This window comes from Ursus americanus, chromosome 16 (assembly GCF_024610735.1).
Source record: "Ursus americanus isolate L20-20 chromosome 16, mUrsAme1.1.p, whole genome shotgun sequence".
In the NCBI taxonomy this organism is placed as follows: Eukaryota; Metazoa; Chordata; class Mammalia; order Carnivora; family Ursidae; genus Ursus; species Ursus americanus.
Window position 1 is genome coordinate 47909902 of NC_142142.1, and position 13436 is coordinate 47923337.

General features: G+C 49.4%; 1 protein-coding gene across 2 annotated transcripts in view; it reads right to left on the reverse strand.

Moving 5' to 3' along the window:
- The window catches only part of GRIK4 (glutamate ionotropic receptor kainate type subunit 4), a 418395-nt gene that overhangs the window by 137189 nt on the left and 267770 nt on the right, over positions 1 to 13436 (reverse strand). For both annotated transcript variants that reach the window (XM_045797991.2, XM_087868360.1), the window contains 2 exons: positions 8996 to 9174; positions 4351 to 4404 (listed from right to left, as the gene is read on the reverse strand). In XM_045797991.2, coding sequence (XP_045653947.2) covers positions 4351 to 4404; positions 8996 to 9174 — 233 coding nt within the window. The remainder of the gene's footprint in view (positions 1 to 4350; positions 4405 to 8995; positions 9175 to 13436) is intronic.

Here is a 13436-nt window from a genome sequence, read left to right on the forward strand (position 1 = left end):
ATGCGTAATACCTAAACTACCAAGTTCTATTCATTCTCTGCAAATAAATCAGATGGCATTATAGGAGCCATTTTTACAGGCCATTTGAGGCTGGGCAGAAAAATTAGTATCACTTGTTCTTTTTAGCCCAGGGGAAGCATAAATAAGACTTCATAAAACAATACCTTCTCTTTACTAAACTTGTATCATGAGCCAGTGGCTATGTGGATACAATCTTCCTGAGGCACGTATTAATAGTGTCCACTTACAGACGAGGTCTCCGAGGCTCAGAGAGGTTAAGTTACTCGCACAGCATCACACAGCTGGTAGCCAGTCAAACTGGAGTTCTAAATCATCTACCTGATGCCAAGGCCCATGCCTTTCCAGCTAATCTGCTAGCTTTCAAAAAGCTAATCTGAGCACCTGCTGCATGACTGTGGCAGAAATCAGAGAGTTGGGCCATGGTGGGTATCCCTGAGGAATTCAGAGAAGAAATAAAGATGTATTAAAGTCTGGTGGCATCTGTATGTGGGGGGGGGAGGATGGGGGAAGCATGGAGGGTAACTCATTCTCTCTGTACAAAGCCCCCCCCTCTCTGTTCCGAGACTCCAAGGGCAATTGGGCAGGAAGAATGGACTTAAAAAGTAGTTTCTTTCCTCCTAATAGAGGCCTGTCCTTTCCAGAAAGTCAAAGCACTAACAAGAGGCTTCCAGAATATCCTCCCACTGACTGATTTCTGCAATGGCCCTTTTATTTTCCTGAATATTACTCAGCCATCATCGTTCATACAGTTACTGTTTTGATTTCTCCTTGTGAACTTACAAAGTGTGTGAGTCCTGTTAATTCTAGGTTCAAAGAACCCTCTGACTGAGGCATGCTCCTGGAGCTCAGTTCCTTCAGTTCTGTGCCCCCGGAAAAGGAGAAAGCTCTTTGAAAACCGAAAGCATCACAGTGTTATAAAAAAAATACAATGCTTTAGAAACCCATAGTACTTTTCAATTTATAATGCATTTTTACCTACCCTTACAATGACCTTGTAAGGTTTTAGTATCCCCGTTTTACAAATGAGAAAATGGGCTCAGAGAGTCAGTGAGACTCCCCCAAAGCCACACAGCATATAAGGCAGAGTGGGGCGTTGACCTGGGTCTCTTGACTTCATAGGCCTGTGCTTTTATCCGCTGGATACAACATCACACTCATTATTATCAGTCCTGAGAAGAGGGAGTAGGGGATGTTTTCTTCAAAATCTCCAAGCCAAGCAACTCCACCGTATTCCAGGGACTGTCCTGGGAACTCACATTCCAAATGACTGGCCTCCTTCCATCTGCTAAGTCATTGCGGGTCCTCCTTGCCGCTCAGCCTTTGGCCCCCTCTGCTGATGCGGCTGCCTAATGTGGGGGTGCCCCTGGCCTGCGTCTTCCCTCTCCTCCCCTCTGCATCCCAGGCTCCCCAGATAGAGCCCAATCGTACTTCAATCTCCTTTTACTGCTCTGCTAACACGCCCGGGCTCCCCCAGTGGTCTCCTTACTTTAAGCAAATGCTCCTGCATTGCTCTGGGACTAGTCTAATCCTTTTCTCCCTTTTTACATGTTAATGCTCTGATTTACAGCCGCAGTAGCTGGATATAAATAAATAAATAAATAAATAAATAAATAAATAAGCAAGCAAACAAAGAAATTCCTTCTGTTTTCCATTTTGCAGGGTAGCAACGAGGAGGGGGCGGGAGGGGGACTTCTGGGGTGCTGGCTGGGTTCTATTTTGGGATCTGGGTGCTGCTCACACAGGTGTGCTGACTTGGAAAACATTCCCTAGGCTGTGCACATATGATCTGTGTGGTCTTCTATATGCATGCTAGAATTCAAGTAAAAATTCCAGCAACAGAGCGGGCAGTTTTGTGGTGGTGGTGGTGAACAGGGAATGATGAATGGCTCTCTGGCAAGCCTATTATGGGGGGAGTCCCTATGCCAGAAAAGAAGCCACACTCCATTCTTCTAAGATGTCTGGACTCCGAGAGCAAAGGCCTCAAGATGCTTCAGAGTTAAAAATTCCACAGCAGCCCCAAGAAAGGGCTATTCATAAAAACCTACAGCTGAAAACGAAGGACCACAGGGTCCCAGCCTGAGTCTTTGGACAGACATCTCCTCGACCTCGAAGGCCATTTCAGGAGACCTGGTCCCTCAATCCAGGGAGGGACACTGCACCATCTCCTAGGTCACCCGATCACCCATGCTGACTGAGCAAGTTGGAACTTCTCCGGAACCTTTCACATTTTAAGATTTAAGAGTCAAATCTGTAGACGTTGTATTCTGCTTCCTAACTTAGCAAGGATTTTTAAAATGAATGGATCTCTGCCTTAAATCCCTAAATAGGTAACTTCCAAGGATGGATGTAAATAGGTAAGTGAATTGTCATTAACTGGCATGCCCACCCCTGGAGCGATCCATAAGTCTGAAGTGACTCACTCTTTCCTGGACAGGCCATGTCCTTTCAAATCTCCAAGTATGTGGATATGCTCTTCCTTTCCTTCTCTAGAAAAAAAACCTGTCCCCCCCTATTTTAGGGTATAGCCTAAAGGCCCCTTCTTTGGTGAAGCCTTTCCTGCCCACCCCACGTGGAGCAAAAGCCCTGGCTCCAGGATCTAGAGCATTCTGTACACACGTCTAATAGAATTTACCACTTTGCAACACAATAAGTACTTTGAGTTTTTCCAAGGCAGGCTTTGTTTCTTATTCCCATTTTATTTTATTAAAGATTTTATTTATTTATTTGACACAGAGACAGCCAGTGAGAGACAAGCAGGGGGAGTGGGAGAGGAAGAAGCAGGCTCCCAGCGGAGGAACCTGATGTGGGGCTCGATCCCATAACGCTGGGATCACGCCCTGAGCCGAAGGCGGACGCTTAACGACTGCGCCACCCAGGCGCCCCGTCTTATTCCCGTTTTAATCCTTAATGCCTGGTCTAGTCCCTGTTACATAAGACGTGCTCAAAAGCATGTCAGCATGGAGGGGCACTGAGCTAAGTGATCTTGGCATCTCACGCATTTATAAAAGAAAATAAACCCCTTCTCCGAATGATTGCTTCTAACAGCTCTCTTTGTAACAGCCCAAAACTGGAAGCGACCAAAATGTCTCTCAGTAGGTGGACGGGGAAGCAGACTGTGGTACATCTACACCAGGAACTACGACTCAGCCCCCAAAAGGAGGAAACTACTGATTCAGGCAACAACGTGGATGGTCTCAAGGGCATTACACTGAGTGAGAAAGGTCAGAGACAGCATGACTCCATTTATATAACATTCTTGAAATTATAAAAGTGTCGAAATGGAGAATAGATTAGTGGTTGCTAAGGGTTAGGGAGGGTGGGGAAGAGAGCGGTGGGCGAGACCATAAAATGGCGGCATGAGGGAGATCTTTGTGGTGATGAAATGGTGTTGTCTTGGTTCCAGTGGGATTGACGCACATCTACATAGAACGGACAGACAGGACGTTTTGATATCCTGATTTTGATAGCGTATGACCATTACGTGAGATGTAACTACCGGAGGAAACTCGGTTAAAGGTACACAGTACCACTCTTTTTATCTTCGCAACTCCTGTGCATCTATTATCATTTCAAGTAAAAAGTCGTAACATTTCTTTTAAAACCAGTTCTCCAAGGTTCTTTCTATTCTCTGACTGTGTATCCTTCACAATGACTGTACACATTTCCTGATATGTTACAGCTTCAAAATTCTTCCGTGGAGAATAAACTACGCCATTTCAAAAGGACCGCAACTCCATGACGTATGTGCTCTTATCCCCAATTTTAGAGATAAGGAAACTGAGGCTCAGTGCTCGTTGAAGGACACCCAGTTGGTGTGGGGCAAAGCTGGTGCTCCAACCTGACTCGGTACAATTTCCAGAGCCCAGTTTTCTCATCTGCAAAATAGGAGGATTCAGCCAACACAGCCTCTGTGGGTGCATACAGTTCTAACACCGTGTTCTAACCCGTGTACTTTTACGCCCTAGCTGTCCTACTTCCAAGTTAGCATAAAGGTCTGGCAATGCGGCGACTGGACTGCAGGCCAGTGACTGGACCTACAGAGGAGACACACGCATCAGAGGATTCGGTGCTAGGTAGCCGGTGGCATTTGGATGGAGGCATTAGATTCCCCAAATTCCCATCCTCCCAAGACTAAGAATTCTTGAGATGAGAATCCCAGTCGCTCCTGGACTTCCATGTTTCTAGAATATCCCTGAGTCTCTGGTTGACCTCTGCTCCTCTGCTTTGATTTCCCTGACTCCCCATCTCCCGGGCTTTATTCCATCACACCCCACTGACCCTAGTTATTGATACTCTATACTAAGGAGGTGAGCTGTGAAAATGTCTTACCAGATTAGTGAAGATGTATGTGTAATAGGCCGACACCATCCCTAGTTCAGCTGCCTGCAAAAGGAAGAGAAGGAGATTAGACAGAAAACAAAAACTCACTGGAAGTGAATGAGCAGTGAGGGCTCCCAGTGTCTGCCATTTGTCTGACCCACTACCCTTTGGTTCTCATGCTGCCCTTGACTTTCAGAGGATGGATGGAGAACAGAAACACTGGCCTCTAGAGGAGGGCATCTCCATCACCACTCTGCTCTCCACCCCTGAAGTGACATTCATAGAAGCTGATGTCCTCACGCACGACGCATTCCCATGCATATAACCAGATATTATGGAAACCAAAATGACTTTCAGGGAAATGAAGCAAATAATAAAACAGACGAAAATAATTATCTCCCAAACTATTAGCAATAACAATGGCTACCAAGTACCCAGTATTTAGCATGGGCCAGGCCTGGGGTAAGTCAATGAGGTAGGGTTATATCGTTCCTCCTCCACCCCCCATCTGACAGCTGAAGAATTTTGAAACACCAAAAGGCCTTGTAACTTGCACAAGATCACATGTCTCCTAAGTGGGAAAAGATTAAATTAAAGCCAGGCAGCCTAATTTTAGTCCTTTTAACCTAACTATCCTCTCCCCGGAGGACCATGGTGTTGATGGAAGTACTGACAGCTCTCCTAGGGGCCGAGGCAGAGATAGGAGAGTTTGTGGGTTACAGGCGATTCCCAAATTAATTCAACCCCCATCAAAGGCACATGAGCAAGACTCATAAGAGCCTTTGAATTTGCAGTAATGTAGGAAACAAGTGAATCATTTGCAAACTTCGGTCCTTTATTAGTAGCAAGGAACAAGTTGCTGGTGACATGCCTCACCCTTGATCACAGCACACCCGCGTGTCATCGTCCCACAGTTGGGAGGCTGTGACTTCAGCACAGCCTCCCTTTTGTCTGATCTTTGTAGCTATCACAGATACCCCTCACCAACCTCCCGTCAGTGGGCCCGACTCTGAGTGTGACAGGTGCCACAGAAACCGACAAGCAGATCAGGTGAATAATGAGCCCAGCTCTCCCCAGGGCCCTCATGCCTTCTGACAGGCAGATTTTCATCATGTACCCTGCAGCCCCAGGGCCCCCGGGAAACCGCTTTTGTCCTGACTGTTGAGTGCATGAGGGGAAAACAAGGCCGGGGGTGATTACATTTTCCTCTTATAAAGTGTTTACCTCTCAAGGAGCTCCAATAACTTTGTGAGCATTCTTACAGGAACCCTCTTTGAAGGGCAGTCTGGGGTCCTTCTATTGCCACCATTCCAATGGAAACTGAAGTAGAGAAGGGCTCTAGGCCTGGGGCTTGAGGTCTCCCATCTTCTTCCAAGCAAAACTACATTTCCTCCTCCACTTCCAAGAGGCTGGTACGGCCTGCCGCCCACCCCCTCCCATCCCCGCATACTCAACACCGTCCATGGAGAAATGCCAGCGCCTGTCACTACTGCCTAGACGGGTGGGAGCCCCGGTTAACCTGGTTACAGGGATGGACTGGGGCCAGGGGGCGGGGAGAGGGCACCGTCAGATGGTTAAGCCCCATTTGTGAAACCTGCTGCCCAAAGATAAAAGACAAGAGAGCCTTGGTTTTTAGGACCCGAATTCTAGGTAAACACGAAGTTTGTTGCTAGAACAGCTGTTCAATAAAGTAGGGGATTACTCTGCAAATCCTTCTGAAATCGAGAGACAGCAGAGTGCTGCCAGGCTCCAGGGCCAGGTTCACACGGGCACGGCGAGTCTCCCAGAGGCTCCGTGTGCTCTCTGCTCACACTGCTTCCCACACTGAGTCCATGCTCCCTGGGGCGCCCCTAAGGCTGTGCTGTTAAGCCTGGCAAGAACAAGCCTGTAGCTCGAGTCCAGGCCTGATGCAGAGCCTCCCTGCTGGGGCACTAGGAAGTCAAATGGGAACGAAGGGAGCCGGTTTCCAAAGCCTCACTGGTCAGTGATGGGCTTGGGGCCAAGGTCACAAGAGCTGAGGCCAGCAGGTGGTCTCAGGAAAGCCTGCTACTGTCCACCCAGCAGAACCACTTGCTAATAATTAATAATCATCATTACAGGGAGAGTTTTCTTCAAAAGCACAGCCATTAAAAAAGAAAAAAAAAGTGTTGTTAATGAAAATACCCAGTATTGGCAAGGGTGCTATCAGACACCTATACGCTGCTGGTGGGAGTATAAATTGTTATGGCCTTTTTAAAAGGCAATCTGGCAAATCATATCAAAATCCTTAAAAGCATGAATATCTTTAACTGAGTAATTTCACTTCTGGAAATTTATGCTAAGAAAATATTCATGAATGTGCATAAAGATTTATGTACAAAGATGTGCATCTTGCATTGTTTATTATAGCAAAAGATTGAAAACAACCTGTACCTCCCACAATAAAGGAACGGTTAAATAAGTGATAGCATATCCATATGAGAAGAAATGATGCAGCCATTAAAGTATTTATAGACAAATATGTAATGACGTAAGCAAAATGCGGGGCATATAATTAAGTGAAAAAAAAAACAGGTTACAGAAGACTATGTGCAAGGTGATAATAATTTGCAAAAGAAACAAATGTGTCTATAAAGGAAGAAAGGATAGACATCAAAACTTCACAGTGGCTGTCTCTGGGTGATGGAATGTCTTTCTTTCCCATGTGTACCTGTAAGCTTTTCTATCATGTCCCAAAGTAAAGGCTTGTAAGAAAGAAAGAAGAAGCTATAATGATTTTTATTTTCTTCTATGTACTTTTCTCTACTTTCCAACATTTCAACAATAGACATATTATTTTTTCAAAAAGAGCCCAACCACATATGCTGGGAGCCATGAACTATTCCTGAGGTTACTATATTATTATTGCTAGAAGGGCTGCCCCCAAAAGGCTTCCACGTGGGGGTTGTTCAGGCAGGCTCCGGCTATGGCAGAGGGCACCGTGCATTCTGTCTGCCCTCTGCAAGGGGCGCTGGGAGGACATTTATCTCCCTCCCTGTCCCTCATTCTTCCCTAGGGACGCCGCAGCCTGTCTCTCTGAGGCCCTGAAACTTAGAAGATCTCTTCCATCTTTGATGACTTCATTGATGATAGGCCCAGACACAAGACAAGAGAAAAAGAGAAAATTTCCATTTGAGTGTGTGTGTGTGTGAGTTGAGTATATGCACCCAGGCAGACGTGGGTTTGGAGCTGTGGAGAATTACTATAGCAACGGACTGAAGGGACAGCCCTCCGTACTCAGAGAACTCATTCAAATCTCTTATTAACTCTGAGACAAAAAACTCGCTGGGGAAGGGTGGTGTGGAGAGGGGGAGGGGGAGGAAGAGACAATCATCTGAGTGTCCGCTGGGCTCCTCACAGCTTGGCAGAGGTTAACGAGGAGCCTCGCTCCCCCAGTGGAAGATGGCAGGGTGCGTTTAAATGTGCAATTAGAATGGCATTAGAAGAGGCCAATGTGCCTGGAGGGGCTGGGGGGGGGGGGGTGCTGTGTGAGCCACGGAGAGGCTTGCAAGCAGGGTCCATCTATCTGGAATTGCATTCCTAGCCCAGCCACCAGGCCAGGAGCTGATGCCTGGCGACTCCAAGGCTGCTCGGAAGTTTCCCGCTGCTTTTCCGGCGTGGACTCCCCCCACCCACCACCCCTGCCCTACCACACCTGACTTTCTGATTCAGGGACTGCCACCCTGCCCCTGTATTTGGGGTAGAAGAAGCTGCTGATTGGCTGTCAGAGACAACAGGTACCTGTCCAGCTCTGCTCCTCACCAGCGGGGATTTGGACAAAGCCATTCATCTCCCAGAGTCTCAGTTTCTTCACCTGTCCAGGGAGGACAGGGTACCCGCCCCGTTCAGTCACTGAGAGGATGAGGCTGGGAAGTCACATGGCAGCGCTTCGCAAGCTAGTACACCGTACAGGGGTGACACAGAGGGCTGAGGCTCAGCCATACACACTGACAGGACTGCCCTGGTTGTCCCAACATGGAAATACTTCTTTTTTTTTTTTTTTAATGATTTTTTATTATATTATGTTAGTCACCATACAGTACATCCCCGGTTTCCGATGTAAGGCTCAATGATTCATTAGTTCTGTATAACACCCAGTGCACCATGCAATACGTGCCCTCTTTACTACCCATCACCGGTCTATCCCATTCCCCCACCCCCCTCCCCTCTGAAGTCCTCAGTTTGTTTCTCATAGTCCATAGTCTCTCATGTTTCATTCCCCCTTCTGATTACCCCCCCTTTCTTTATCCCTTTCTTCCCCTACTGATCATCCTAGTTCTTATGTTCCATAGATGAGAGAAATCATATGATAGTTGTCTTTCTCTGCTTGACTTATTTCACTTAGCATTATCTCCTCCAGTGCCGTCCACCAACATGGAAATACTTCTATACCCCTCAGCACAGAGCCTCTGCCTCAAGCAGAGTGCCCTGGCCCCTCCTGGAACCACAGACCCTGGTGGGGAGGGTTTTGGCTGGGGGCTGTCCCACTGCCCCTGGAGTTAATGCTTGTACAACATCACCCTCCTCTTGCCTTTCCTTTTGGGCGACACCCGAGGCAAGGAGGGAGCAGCGTACCAGCTCACAGGGAGGGAGGAGGGAGAAGGGTGCTCCGCGCCCACCCTGGCCCGGCTCCCACCTTCAGGAGGATGGTGTGGGACATGGAGGCGTTGGCGTGGATGATGATGGTGGCGGTCTTGTCGTCCCGGATCTCCTTGAGGAGGGGGGTGGGGTCCCGGGTGTCATCCAGCATCCGGACCGAGAGTGTGTCCTTGGAGATAAGGAATTGCCGGAGCAGCTTCTCCAGGTTTAAAAGGCCTGGAGGAGAGAGAGGATGAAGCCCCTGAGCGTCCGCAGCACCTCCCTGGGAGACACTGGGGCAACAGCAGGATGAGCGCAGCTCTGGGCCGGAGGCAGGGCCGTGGGACTGGCCCCACTGCTCGTGCTAAGCAGCATTCCCTTAACCTGAGCGAGTTTCTTAACCTCTGTGGGCTTTGGTATTCCCATCTTCAGTAAAAAGAATGTTCCTAAGCCCCAGCGGCCTCCTCCACCTCCCTCAAGAATGCTCTTTTAAAGAGAGGTTGAGGTCCCTTGAGTGGGATGAGAGGATCCCCACTCCTCCCCACAGCCTCGGGAGCAGCACTGCCCAGCGGCCAAGACCTGGGCTCAGATGCCAGCAGGCCTGGTTTTTGTTTTCCCCCTAACTTGGCCACTTACACACCAAGTGACCTTTTCATGTGGCCAGGGCTCTTGGCCTCAGTTGCCTCATCTGAGAAACGAGAGTAAGAGCACCAAGCCCCCAGGACCGTGTTGACGATTAAATGAAGTAACACGTAAAGTGCTTAGGCCCGAGCCTCGCGCATCGCAAATGCCCATAAATGCTACATCTAGCTCTGCAAGCACGGGCCTTTGTTTTCATTGTGCACGTGGGGGAGCAGTTCCCTCAAGATCACAAGGCCCAGAAAACAGGTCTCACAAAAACCCTTTGAACTCCTCAGAGCATAGTGGCTGCATTAAGACAAGGTATTATTATGATTATAAGAGGACAGGCTTTCAACTGCACTCCAACGGGCAACAATGCGGGCCCAGAACAAAACAAAACTATGGGATTGTGAGCAAAGGCCTCTCCCCGCCTCCCCCCAGCTAGCTGCTGTCTAGGAGCAGGGGTGGGAGGAAGGTTTCCAGAATGATGTCACTGAGACACAAGGGTCTTAATTCAGTTTTGCTCTGAAAAGTCAGGCCAGGAAGAGGGTGGGGGTGGCGGGTGAGGGGTGGGGTCTCCTGGGAAGAGGTGGTCTCAACTCCAGCGGAAAGGTCCAGACATTTGCTCCCAAAAGCAACGACAAGAGTTACGTTTACTGATTCCTCATTGTGTTCCAGATAATGAGCTAAATATTCCACATGGCTTGTTCTGAGTCCTCACAACAATCCTACAACGCGTGCTAATCCCACACACAGAGGGGAACACGAGGCAGGGAGCTGAGTAGCTCCCTGACGTGGCTCCGCACGCTGGACAGCAAGGGAAGGGTTGGCTTTCTAACCCAAGGACCCCGTGCTCCGGTTCCTGCCCCAGCTACAGGACAGTCACTGCAAGGATGTCATCAGTGACCGCAGACTCCTCCTTGCGCAAGTTCCTCACCGTCCTGACCTTTGAGTGGTGTGGGAAACAAAGGGGGAAGAGAAATTATTAAATTTCCTGACTACCTACAGCCCACTGACAAGTCCTTCAAACAGGCAGAGTGACATTCCTGTAGGGACTCAACTGCCTCGATGTTCACAATTTGTTAAGGGCAAAAGGCAATCCTAGCCTGAACCCCCAACCCCCAGGAGCCTGTAAGTTTCCTTTTACATATAAAAATTCCTTTAGAAATTTCCTTTATCTCTAAACCCCCAAGATACATGTTGGCAGTCATCCCCCAAGCATATGGCCCACCGATCTACATCTGAAGGGTCTCATGACTAAGGTTTTATTAGACGGTAATAAATGACCTTTTCCCAACAATAGCCAGCCCCCTCTAGGTCCTGGAAACCTTGCTCCCAAGTTCCTTAGAGACTTATGCTATCCCTAACCACCTCCTAACTTGAAAGTATATAACGGGCCACTCCTCATGACCCCAGTGCCGCTCTTTCTGCCCGTGGGTCCTGTCCCCGTGCTTTATTAAAACTACCTTTTTGCACCAAAGACTCTCAAGAATTCTTTCTTGGTCACTGGCTTTGAACCCTACATCTTTCCTACATCACTGAGGCTGGAAAGGTGAGAGAGAGGGCTCTGAAGGGCATTGCAGACACCTCCCTCAATTTGTAGAGATGCCAAGACTTGCCTCGTCATGCAGGGATGCAGCTGGGACCAGGGTTCCCACTTTCTCATCTCCAGCCAGCTCTCTTCCCATGAGACCAGAGGCCTCTCAGGACTCAACCAGCAGGGGCCGTAGGCACAGAACCTCGGAGGGGCCTACGGGCGTGCATCTCTGGTCTTGGGGAGGAAAACCCACACTGGCTGTGTTTTCTAACAAGGGAAAGGTAGCAGGGTGGAGGCCAAGGGCCTGGCATGATAAAGACAGGAGCTCTGGGAAGGTCGTGCCAACCCCCATTCTCCGGTCATGGGTCTCAACAAGGCCGTCCAGGGAGCTGGCGGCTGCAGCCAGGAAGGGAAAGCCCTGGAAGGGGCTTTCATTCAAGAGGCTTCAGAGCTGACTGGCCTCTCCTTCCTTCCCCCGCTGGGCCTCAAAGGAGACTTTGAAAACTCGCCCCGCTGTCTGTGCCCCTGCGGTCCCTCACCACCGGCCCCATCAGGAAGGGCACTGATGCTGTTGGGGTACTTCCTGCCAACCCTGACTTACAGAAGATCTGGATTCAAGCTCAGGGTCAGCCTTCCCCAGATGTGTGACCTTGAGAAGTCACCTAACCTCTTGGAGGCTCTATTTTTCAATCCTTAAAATGGGTATAATTCAGGGAGATGCTATGTGGAAGCATGTTGGGAACTGGAAAGTCTGGTTTCAGCATTCCTTCTCCTGCATTTACTCATCCCCACAACAGCTCAAAGGGCAGGTGTGGCTTGCCGAGGCAGAACAAAAAAGGGACCAAAGTACAAGTCTGTTCAACTGACACTGTGTGCACCCTAAGCACCAGGCCCTGGGCCGCCAAGACATCAGCAGAGAAAGTGGATCAGATAAAGACCCTCCCCTCTGGGAGCTTAGAGGGTAGGACTTGCAATTAAGCCTACAACAAAGTTCAAATGAAACTCTTGTTTGATGGCCTAAATTATTTTGTTTTGATGGCCTGGGTTTTCATGAACGCAGCCTCATTTAGGTCCATAGGTAAAAGGAGAGAATGTTCACAATGTCCTCCTCAGAGGAGACGTAAAAAGCAAAATCCGACTTGCACAAAGGTCAGAGCACCTGACCCGTAGACACTGTGAGAAGGTCAGGGGAGGTCACAGAGCTGGCATTCCTGGGGTGCTAGCCCTGTCTTTGGCTCAAGAAAAGGTCTGCCAGAGCATGCTATGGGGGAGGGAGCATGCAGCTGGAGGGGCAAGGGAGGGGTGGCCGAGGACAATGTCACGGGGAGAGTCGCTAGAGCCTGGCTGGGAAAGAGGCCAAATCCCCTGGGATCCCTCAGAGGGGCAGCGAAGTTCAGTGGGATGGGACAGGGAAGCTTGGAAGATGGCAGAAGGATTAGGCACAGCGTGGAGATACCCGGCCAAGGCAGCCCAGGAACCATTCATCCCTTTAAAATTGGCAGGTGCCCTGAGCTCCCAGGGAAGAGCCTCCCAGATGTCACATAAATTGGGGCCCCTGCTCCAATCAATGCCCAGTGTACCCCACTTGACTGCCCTGTGGAGTGCTCTGCTGCCCTTTAAACAAGGAATCAGCACGTTACCCAGCATATTCTCTGTGTGTGCTGAAAGGCAGGGGGGGATGGGGAGGGAAGAAGGGCAGCGAGTCCTCGGGGCGGGGACAGGGGAGTCTGTATCCCACCCAGGATCTCCTATCAGTCACTCCTTTCCCAGCCTGGACAGCACCTGGAGCAGCAATCAGAGCACAGGGTGGCAGGTGCATCCCCAGGTGAGTCCCAGCTCTGGCAATACTGGGATTGGCTAGCGGGGGCGACTCCGTCCACCCCTCTGCACCTCAGGGACCTTGTCTGTAAAGTAAGGACAACTACTGCCTTACACGGTTAGTATGAGGAAGTCAAGTAAGCAGGACAGCGTCAGTGTCCTAGAAGATGCTTCACAAAGCTGGTTTCCGTTCACCCTTCCCCCACCCACTCACATCCTAACGGTCCTTCACCCATCTCCTCTTCTTACTGGGTTTATTATCCAATCCACAAAATATAGTCCTTGGTTCTAAACCATGCAAAATACTTGGTGGCATATATAGGAAATACATAAACACAAAGTATTTCACGGTGTTGGGTAGGAATTCCTACTTCAAACTCTTCTGTACATGCCCAGTGCGAGGCAGGGTGTGCAGCGCTTGCTGGAGGCTGAACTAGACACTGAGGCTGCGGGGGGAAGAGCGAGACCCTACATCCTAACAGAGCAGGGGAGCAGCAGTGCCAGGTGGGGAATGGACACCATA